Source organism: Enhydra lutris, unplaced genomic scaffold (assembly GCF_002288905.1).
Source record: "Enhydra lutris kenyoni isolate GAN:26980312 unplaced genomic scaffold, ASM228890v2 scaffoldscaffold24, whole genome shotgun sequence".
Taxonomy (NCBI): domain Eukaryota; kingdom Metazoa; phylum Chordata; class Mammalia; order Carnivora; family Mustelidae; genus Enhydra; species Enhydra lutris.
This window is the reverse complement of record NW_019154108.1, coordinates 18,819,035-18,830,082: the sequence shown is the minus strand read 5'-3', so window position 1 is coordinate 18,830,082 and position 11,048 is coordinate 18,819,035. Positions and strand designations below refer to the sequence as shown.

The 11,048-nt window shown below is 41.2% G+C and overlaps 1 protein-coding gene across 1 annotated transcript in view; it reads right to left on the bottom strand.

Moving 5' to 3' along the window:
• Positions 1–626: 626 nt before the first annotated feature.
• Positions 627–11,048, bottom strand: part of LOC111150727 (N-acetylneuraminate pyruvate lyase) — a 34,672-nt gene continuing 24,250 nt past the window's right edge. Inside the window, exons 7-12 of the mRNA XM_022508292.1 lie at positions 10,619–10,711; positions 9,771–9,919; positions 9,595–9,641; positions 7,224–7,308; positions 4,482–4,521; positions 627–1,237 (exon numbers count right to left, since the gene is read on the bottom strand). Of these exons, the coding sequence (XP_022364000.1) occupies positions 1,053–1,237; positions 4,482–4,521; positions 7,224–7,308; positions 9,595–9,641; positions 9,771–9,919; positions 10,619–10,711 (599 nt within the window). The 3' untranslated portion in view covers positions 627–1,052. The remainder of the gene's footprint in view (positions 1,238–4,481; positions 4,522–7,223; positions 7,309–9,594; positions 9,642–9,770; positions 9,920–10,618; positions 10,712–11,048) is intronic.

Below are 11,048 nucleotides of genomic sequence, written 5' to 3'. Positions count from 1 at the left end.
GCTTTGTTACTACGAAGCATTCACCAGGGTCTGTTGGAAAGGAGACTAAACAGCCATACTATCGAGAAAGAAAAGAATAAAGAAGGTATGTAGGGAAAGCTTGAGTGAAATTTTTGGGTCCTCCCCAAATCTTCCTTCACTGAAGAAATGTGCTGGAAGTGTGACCAGGAAATAACCGTTAGACCCTGGGCTCCCCACTGAGGGGACATTGGACTTTGCTTCCAGGCATTCAGGGCGCTGTCGGGGATCCACTTTTTTTCTGTGGGGAAGCCATTCACTTCCTGTGGGGAAAGGGGAAGTGTGTGGTGCCCAGTGGAGAGCTCTTCAGTTTAGACTTCGAGCTTTGAAAAGTTCTCTGTATAGCAAGAAGTGGAGACTTGAGTTCATCTTTGGGGAGGGCCTTTTCTTTGTTCTGTGAAAAGCTACTCTAATGGACCTTTGAGTGGTAAGAACTGAACCAAGTCTTCACCTAACGCAGTATGTTGGGGGAAAACTGATATCACAGTTAATTTGAAAGCAGATATTCTAGAATTAGACTGAATAGCAAGTGAGCTGCTGTGTTAACAGTTGTGTAGAGTTGAGTCACATTGTAATTTGGCACTCAAGTAAGGGTACCTGCCTAAATGAAGTAGCTCAGAGTTGTCCTAGATTCCAGATGAGCGTTTATTTAAAATCAAAGTATATTATAGTGGCTTAAAATTTTTAAAAAAATTTAAAATAGGATTAAGAATCAGAAATCAACATAATGGGGGCTCCTAAAGGCCGATGAGATGAATCATTATAATTTTTTCCTCTTGATTCCATTTCATCCATATAAGCAGAAATTTCTCCACAAAAATTCTGTGAAATATTGAATGACTCAGGGCTCAGGACTCCTTTTAGAGTTTTTACCCCTTCACAAAATAAAGCATTTTTAGGATCTTAGAAGGTACTTAAATCCTTGTTGATTGGGGTGAGATTTTGTTTGCTAGAAAAGAGTTTAGTTCATTTAAAAAGTCCTTGAGAAATAAATGCACCATTCAACGCACACACTCTGATTTGACAGAGAGGCACTAGCTCCACGATTCCAAGCTTCCATCCTTTAACTCAGTGGAAGAAAGGAAATCCAGGCTCTTCAGCTTAACTTCTGCAGCAGCAATAAACTCCCGGGAGGCTTTCTGCAGCGGAACCCGGGGTGGGCCCATTGGAATCCCAGAGACCAGAGTCATGATGGCTTTGGTCTGTGACACCCCAAAACCTAGAAAGGAAAAATAAATAAGGAAAAGTGACTGGGACCGTCCATGTTGCCACAAACATCCTAAAACAGAGATCACAGTCTAGTGACTTCTACAATAGGATAAGGTGGAAGTAAAAGAGGGGAACATTTCTTATCACTACGGCAGACTGAGCAAAGGAAATCCTTCTTTCTGCCTTGAACATATAGAAAAGCTGGCAAATTGTTAACAATTTGACAAACTGTAAAACAAAACAAGGGAAGACTCAAAGTCAACCTCAAAAGGAAGAAGGAGGGACCAAAGGTATCGGGAAGAAAGAGGTCAGTGTGGCGAGTTACCGCAGCCAGGTGGTCCGTGAAGATGATCGGATTCAGGGACATACGGCTGTGGATCAGAGGACACAGGACTTCATTGCTAAGGCAGAACTGAGTTCTAGCACATCTAAGAAGTCCCTGAGAAATGCACTCCTTAAGATCTTGCTGTTTTAGAGCTCATGTTATAAAGCTGGGGCAGGAACCCAACACGAAGCCTCGCTCGGGTCTGTGCAGAGCAGGGGTCCGAAATTAAATGCCCTGGGTAAAACTGGGAGTCAGCCTTCTATGAAAGGCAGTGGAAGAAAACCTGGCCTGCTGGCCTGGGGATAGAGAGGCACGGAATCTTGACTTCTGCCAGGCTGTGGATGGAAAAAGATCATATGAAAGAAAACCCAAGCCTGTGCCATCGATGAATGCTGGATCCATATTTGCATTAGGCACTTGGTGTAAAAACTGTACTAAGAAATTAACCTACAAACTGGTTAGAACTGGTGAAACTATTGTGTCCAACAGAGGCAAATGTAAAAATGTAAAAATAGGACAACTCTGAGCCTCAAATTGTTAGGACACTTTATAGCCTAGAGCTCAATGGATTCTCTAGAAAACAACAGTCTCTGAAGACAAAATCAAAGTTAAAAATTACAAAACACATGAGAAAAAGAAGGTGCACAAGAGCTTGCAAATGCACAACTGACAAATCCCACATCCTGGGAATAGATGATGCACAATTCTGAAAGAGATCTCACAGAGATAAAAGGAGGAATAGAAGCCATAGGCTACGAGAAGGGCATAAAGAACAGGAAAATCTTGGGGTGCCTAGGTGGCTCAGTGGGTTGAGCCTCTGCCTTCGGCTCAGTTCAGGATCCCAGAGTCCTAGGATTGAGCACCGCATTGGGCTCTCTGCTCAGCAGGGAGCCTGCTTCCCCCTTTCTCTCTGCCTGCCTCTCTGCCTACTTGTGATCTTTCTCTCTCTGTCAAATAAATAAATAAAATCTGAAAACAAAAATAAAAACAAAAACAGGAAATTAAAAAAAAAAAGAAATGCTAGAAATGAAGAAAATATATATTCAGTGAAATGAAATAGTACAAAACAGAGCTGAAGATAGAATTAGGGATGTTGAAGGTAGATCTACCGAAACAATACAGAGCAGAGAGAGAAAGGTATTTGTTTTAACTGGCTATACTTTTAGATCCCACATATGAGAAGTAACTTTGTTTTGCTAAGCTAACTAACAATTGAGCATCTGGAAGGAAACTACTAGTTTGACCAAAGATATACAGTATATTTTGATGAATGCAAAATGGCCCTTCCAGGCCTATTATAAATGGCAGAACGGGGAGCTACCCTCACAATAAGACTAAAAGTTTATTAAGATAACTCTCTGCTTGCCTAAACTGTGAAAGCTCCAACCTGCCAAAGAAGTCTGAAATGATTTCTTTAAAGATACATTCTTTTAAATCATAAAACTTATCTTCAAGAGTCCACTTTAGCTAGCTAGCTAGCTAGCTTTCTTTCTATCTGGGGAGGGGGAGAGAGAGAGAGAGAGAGAGAGAATCTTAAGCAGACTCCAGGCCCAGCATGGAGCCCAACATGAGGCTCAGTCTCATGGCACTGAAATCATGACCTAAGCTGAAGTCGAGTTGGGCACTGAACCAACAGAGCCATCTAGGTGGCCCGAGTCCAGGTCTTTAAAAATACAAATATTCTGCCTAAAGAGTAAATTTTTTCAGCTAATATCTTAGAGCTGTATTTGGCAAAAATGTTGCATTCTCCCTGCTGGCATACAGAATGATCTTATATAGACACAGGTACACTTTTGGTTCTAGTTTTAATAGTTCAGTATTAATTGGGATGCCTGAGTGCCTTAGTTGGTTGAGCGGCTGCCTTCAGCTCAGGTCAGGATCCCAGGGTCTTGGGATCGAGTCCCACATGGGGCTCCTTGCTTGGCAGGGAGCCTCCTCTGTCTGCTTGTGCATGCACTCTCTCTCTCTCTCACAAATAAATAAATAAAATCTTAAAAAAAATAGTTCAATATTTATTTAAATGCACCTTAGGCACATACATAACTATCACACCAAACCCACAATCTTGTGAAAAGTACTACTTGGGACAAGGGAATGATAATAGGTAATTAATGATACTTGTGGCACATACTAATGACAGAAATCATGAAAGTGAAAAGCAGATGGGAAACACTGTCTTTGAAGGATTAAGAGAGCGAGCAGAGAGCCCTTCAAGAATGTGGGCCATACCACATAAGAGGTGCTTGGGGCTTGCGGGGAGTTGCCAGAATAAGGCAGAAAGGCTCTGAAAGGGAGGTGGGTGGTCTGCCAAGAATAAACTTAAAACTTTTCCTAGATTTGACCTAGGTTCTCAGGAAGAACCAATCTCCTCAAGTGGAATGAATGGTGGCATTTGTCATCCGTGATGGGATAATATTTAGGAGACTCTGAAAAGGCTTCTCTATGCAAATTCAATGTATTTCCCTCAAATTTTACTTTGTCATATTACCCAAACCTCCATCCATTTGAGCTTACAAATGTTAATAAACTCTTTTTACATTGCAAATACTCTTGGGAGAGCTGTCAGTCATTCACAGTTTAGTAAGATCTATATTCAGACTGCCTTCCTCCAAGGACTCAGGCTGAAATCAGCCACGATGTGGTAGAATTTTAATGAGCAGAGGCACAAACAGGGAGTGAGTGCTGAGAACAATCAGAAGATGGTGTGCAGAGTGGGGAGGCAAGCAAAGTGCTAAGATGGACGAACGAGGTTTGTAGAAGGGTGCCAACTAGATTTACTTCACAACTTTATAGGTTGGCCCTGAAGCTAGTATTGGAAATAAAATTCTGCTTGCAACAGACCATTGAAAAGTGTTCTTGTTGAACCCTCACAGAAAGTGATGGTCTTCCATTTCCCTAAAAGTCACAGCAGACAAAGTAGAAAACTTACCAAGTTTGAACACAAAGTTGATAAATCTCTGAATACAAAACTGGAAAGAAAAAAAAAATCGACAGTCAGTATCACTAAGCTATGATAACAATGTAGAAATTTTGGAGGTCAAAGGACAGAAACCCCAAAAGAAAAAGCCCACCACCTTAGTTTTCTGAAGGCCTGTCAGAGTGGAGAAAAACCCCCAAGTGAGGATGGTTGAAATCCATCCAAAATAAGGTAGGCTCTTTTTATACATGTAAGTTTTATAAAAAGGGGGCCATGCAGAGAAGTGCCAAAGACAGAATTGCACAACAGAGTTAAGATGGGGGTGGGCAGCCTTCATCATCTAGCTGACCCTTATGCATCTAAACTTATCAGCTACTGTGGTTGTTTTCAAACTGGGGTATGCTAATTTCTAAGGTACTCTCTAAGATATCTAGGAGCACTTAGGAAGGCTAAAATTTATGGGAATAAATAATTTCTGGATCCTTAACTTCCGTAAGTGCTATTTTTCTTAAACTAAATGAGACTAAGAATTTGCATGGAGGTGCAGACTGTTTAGATTTCCTTTTCGTGAGTGCTCCTCTTCCCACTTTTGAAAAAAATAAAGATGTATTTCCTGTATCATTGCCTTGGCACTGCCTATATCACTTGGGACACCTCTGGGAACCGAATAAAGGAGCAAATCAAAATACTGGTATTGGCATTGACAAAGTGAAAAAGCGATTCCTCTAGTTAACAGGTATCACGTCCTCTAAAAAATTACAGGGCTTTCAACTTTTTGCTTTCAACACTGCTTTCAATGTTGCTACTCAGGCTGTCAGCTGAAAATCACTAACACATTCTATGGTTTTTAACACAACTCAAAAAACTGTTCAAAGAATTGAGTGACATTGCTATAATAGACTTTCTTCTATTCTTACTACTAATTTATATGAACAGGGTTTCATAGCATTTATTTCTCTAAAACCAAAAAACATAAATAGTATTGATGCTGAAATGCAACTCACCCTAGCATTAAGTCATCTTCATCCATGAATGTGTAAGCTAATTCATAAAAACAGGCTCTCACCCATTTCATTAAGAGATGCATTTTTGATTAACATTTTATGTTGTTTTAACCAATTATATACAGTCTAGTAACAAAAAATTCAGTACACGATGAAATTTTAAAACCCAGAGCCTTAAAAACATGCATGTATATGTCCTTTTTTCCCCTCACACACAAACTATAGTATATTACATTCACAACTCTATACTCCACTGCTTTTGTACACTCAATATATCATGAAATCTTTCCAGATTTGTACATAGAAAATGATCTCGTCCTTTTAAGGGCTGCATATAATTCCATTGCATCACTCAAACACAATGTTTTTAACCCTTTCCTTATGGCTGGGTATCTGGGTTGTTGCCGTCTTTTGCTCTTATAAACAACACAGTATGAAGCATCTCTGTACGTGTGTCATTTCACTTATGTAAATACAACAGATGGCATTTAAGTCCATGAGAATGAATAAATTCTGCCCTGACTTGTTGGGTCTGCTTCTTCACTTGACTGCAAGTTCCTTTACAGCAGAGACCAGCCTGACCGAAGTTACGCACTTGGCTCAGCCCTTGGCATTTGAATAACGGAGTCGAGACACACGCACACTAGCCTTCTGTAAGAAAAGCCAGAGAATGGGGTAAGCTACATTCCTTACCAGTACCCTTTCGAGCGGGATGACTTATTTGAGTGGGACTAATTGGGGGGAAAGAGATGGAAGCTGGACCAGTCAAAAAAAAAAAAAAAAAGAAGCTGTTAAATGGAAGCGCTCCTCTCACAACCGTTTCACTGTCGATTCTGTCCTCTGGTTTCCCTCTCATACAACTCAGAACAGGCTGGAATTTTCAGAAATAATTTTCACTGGGAAGCTACACCATCGGGGCTGAGCACTATTCCAATCTTGCTCATACCTTTCACTCTCACTTATCTTTTTGGGATACTCCACTCAGTTATTCTTACCATCTTAAAAAATCCCTGTGCCTCTTGACCTCTGATAAGTCCTTCTCTTGTGCCTATGCTGTTTCTTTGCACCTCATACCACTGACCTCAAGCACACATACTACCCAGCTCAGAGACTGGTTCTTCCTTTCGTGAGGTTCTCCATTCTCCGGACAGCTGCCTGCCCTCAGTGTAACATTAGCAGCAGCCACCATTTCTCCCCACCTCCGGTCTTCCCTGTAACCCATCAGCTCCTACTGCTTTTCTCTTCCTCTTTCGAAGCCAGTGTCTCCTTTTAGATCACCCACTTGGCTCTTGTTTCTGCTTGGTAGATGCTTCCAGTTCTCAACACGCGGCAGGTGAAGATGACTGACCTGCTCTGACTTTGGATTGAGTTTCCCCATTCTGGGTTACCAGCGTCACGGCTTCTTCATATACTCTGGAGACTTGGGTGTGAAGTCCTCAAGGGGATGGCACGTGTTCATTTCCCCAGAACGCTATCGCTATTATTTTATAGTCACAAAAATACTTTGAACATAAAGTAAAAGTAAGATCGTTTCTAGGAGGAACACAGAGAAAGAGCATTCCTCTATGGGGCCTGTCCTGATTGGACATGTGGGGAACACAATCAGGATAGGTTTGGCTTTAAACAAGAACAGGTAAGAAGCAGAAGGAAAGTAAAGAAAGAGGCAGTGAGGCAATTTTAACAAGGGCAGGTGTGCTAGGAGTGCTGATGAGAGAGAATAAGAACTATCCAGCGGGAAAGAAAAATTAACCTGATGGTTCAGGGCTGAAGAGAAGTCCTTTCGTTCAAAAGCCTCCAACATCTGGTTTGTCTTTTTTCCCAGGTAGTTATAGGTACTGGAAAGAAAACAGTACACACTGCAGGATCAGTAACTCAGCGGGAGACATCTAAATCTTCAAGTCCCTTTGATGCCTAAAAGGGAGAAATATACCAGGCCTTCCAGAAGTCTATTTTTTGGCCCTAATCTATTAGAGATCAGGTGTCTACGCTTCTGAGTTATCTAGCAACAGTAAGCGGTGCCAAGAGGAGGCACAGAATACCAAAGAGGATAAAGAAAAAGAAGAAAAGTGGGAAAAAGATAAAGTGAGAAAAAAGGAAAAAAAGTTAGAGATGGAGGTGTATTTGGTAGGGAGTGACTGAAGCCAACAACTGCCCCAGGGCACATGCACAGGCACAAAGCTAGATTTGAACTGTGGGTAAAACGTAGTATCTGAGAGGAGGCCTAAAAGCCTTATGCTGAGGAACTGGGTGAAAGGGGCAAATCCCAGCAGATTATCTGAGTTCTCTGCCAATTTACAGATTACCTGTAATATATACACTTATACAATTTACATATTACCTAGACTAGTTTCTAATAATATTAATAAAGATGATAATAAAATGAGAGATCATTTATTGTCTATTGTGTTCCGGGTGCCTGACATAAATCATCTCTAATTCTCTCAAAACCCTGGCTTCTGTTTGGTTGTGAAGAAACCATGACTTGCAGAAGGCTACAAAATTGTGGCAGAGGCATTCGTCATTTCATGCTGCCATCTGCTTCCACACAGCAAAAATGCAAGTGAGAATAAGTTATTTGATCTGATAAAATGTGGACTTAAAAAAATAATATCCAACTCTACCAGTAAAGACAAATACCTTAGACTAATGACTGAATTCTTCGAGAAATCAGCAGGGTAGAAGTTTACAGAGATTCTTAACAAGGATGTTTCCCTAGTTTCTAAAACTTCTCATATAAGTCAGTCTTAGAAAAATATATTTATCTTGATATATCAAAAATAGAATGCTGTTGGTATTTCATATATGGAGACCCTGGAGTAAACAGCAAGGGATTCCAAGAACGTGAAGTTCACATTATCTTCTGGCAATAAAATAAGGAAAAATAAAATATAATAGCTGAGGTAAGTCACTTACAGATGAGAAACACTCCTAAGTCACAATATGTCTGAGGAGTTTCAGAATCCTAAAATTCAAATCCCAGGGGTCTTAGGCATATTTAGTCAGAGAGGAATATAATTATAATTAAGAAGAAATAAAGTCTAATGAAACGTACTTCACTTACAGATTATGTTGACAGAATTAAAATGCCTAGTATGGAGGCCAAAAAACAAAAGTCAAAAAATGTAAGAATTTCTGGGGGGGAAAAAAATAAGAATTTCATGGTCAGCAGATCCAGGCATTCAGGTTTCCATGGTAGAAATGTCCCTGCAGTGACAGTGGATGTCGCAGGCCATCCTGGCTTGGTGAATAACTTACCTAACTTACTTATTCTACTTATTCTTCATCAAAGCCATGCTCAACAAGACATGTTATCAATATTATTTTGCTTCTCCTACCCTTTTCCCATAGGGAGGAAATGAACTTTCAGTTGACATGAATATTTCACTCAATCCCTTGCAGGCACGTTTCTAATGAACTAGGTAAACATGTGCAGTGGACATGCTAATCGAATTGCCTGCCTCTGCTGAGAAGGCATCAGGCCACATGATTCTACTTTTCTGGCAGCAGCTGATTGGACTTGGGCGAGCCAAACAGGCAGTGCTATCTAGTGATACCCTGAGATGAGATTCACGACCGGGCAGCCACGATTGTCCCTGTGCATGCTGAAGTGTAGAGAGCGCACCCGGAGAGCAAAAGAGGGAAAGAGAGAGGTGTGCAGAGAGACGCAGGGGTGACAGTCTCCAGAGGAGCACGAGTGGAGAACCATCTGTCCTGGCTGTTGAAAGCTTTGCGGTCCTAGGTTCTCACCTTAGCTGAGGCCTGGCTGCATTTCCTCCTCTTGAGTTTTATCCAATTTCCCAGTAGTTGATAATAATGTATCTTCTTCCACATTAGCTACTTTCAATGGGTTTCTGTTACTAGTAACTAAGTAATTTCTGGCAAGTTCTGTGCACGCTCTTAGCTCAAGTTCCTCACCTCTAATTGCAACAGACGCTTCTAATAACAGTGACTGAGTTGCTAATAAGCTCTACTTAATTCCTTTTTACTGAAAGACTGGGGGAAAGAAAGGCAGCTTTTATTAGAAAAGGTGTCCGTGCAAGAAGTATAAACACATATGCAGCAAATGCCTCCCTGGGGGGGCTTCGCAGTTACAAATGCTGGGAGAAATGAATCAGCCTCACCTGCCCACTGCTCCAGTTGCTCCCATCACCAGGGCACTCAACAGTTGCTAAGCAAAAACACACAGAGGATTCACTTGAATGAAAAAGAGTGAGAGAAATTATCTTGCAACCTAAACAGCTTACAAACTGTTCCGGAGGGTAACTTCCCTGCTGGGTCAGGCCAGTGGATAACTTACCTCATCCACCCCAAAAAGGAGAGCAAACTGTCGCTGGCGATTCTGATCAACACACTGCCCGAAGTCTAAAAGATCGGTGTCACTGAACTTCAGCCCTTGGAAGGTGGGGATCTTCTCCTGGATCCCGTCCAGCAATTCCTCAGCACGAACTGCTCAAAACAGAAAATGCCTCACGAAACTGCACATGTCCAGAAAATGTCAAGTCCCATCACATAGAGCCCCTCACATCTGCTCTGAGTGCCAGGAGCTGTTCTCATCTGGACGTCACTTGCCCCCACTTAGTAATTCCTATGACTTGTTAAATTTCAGCCCCCAGGCTTCCATTCCTCGAAGACAACAGATGATTGTTTTCAAATCACAACATCTATCTTTTTTCTTTTAAGGAAGTAGAAAGAAATGGTATCCAAAAAATAATCTCCTAAGAAATTTTATCTAATTGTAACAATCCCCTTTCTGGAGAAGCACAGTAAAAATAAAAGAAAAGTCAAAAGAAGGGGTTCCTGGGTGGCTCAGTCAGTTAAGTGGCTGCCTTTGGCTCAGGTCATGATCCCATGGTCCTGGGATCGAGTCCCACATCAGGTTTGGGCCGCACTCTCAGCAGGGAGCCTGCTTCTCCCTCCGTCTGCCACTGTGTAAAAACTTTCGTTATAAGATAGTGTCAATGATCTATAAGAGTGAATTATTTTTGATAAGACTGACTTATTTTGGAGCCAATTCGAACTATCTGGTCAACAGTTTTATGCTTTTGTGACCCGGGGTGGAGTGCAATGGAGTGGGAGTTTCTTACTGAAAACAGGGTAAAATGTGAGAGATGGAGGGAAAGAAACACTGGGAGAAGCATTACTTACTCTTTACCCCTGTCAAGGCTGGAATGTGATAGTAATAAAATGGCAATGCTGGGGCAGCAGCGGCTACCTCCTTTAGGAAATTAATCAAGACATCTGAAAGAAGAGCAGGAAAAGCCACTGTGTCAACAAGTATAAAACACTAACTTTCCCTGGTCAAAAACTAACCATCTATTGGAATGCAACCATCCCTCTCAGAAGCTGAAAATTTTCGATCACTCTCACCATCCCTGAGATTGGTAATGCAATGTCTTTGCAAATCACGTCATTCAAAGGTTTATTTTCCTTTCCATAGAAAGGCCAAAATAAGATGATCACTTTCCTGCCATACTAAAATACTATTAAAAAACTGGTGTAAACCTTCTCACATATTAAGAGAAGCTCATGAAATAATACTCTTATCAAAGCCAGAAGCCTATCAGTATCTTGTGCT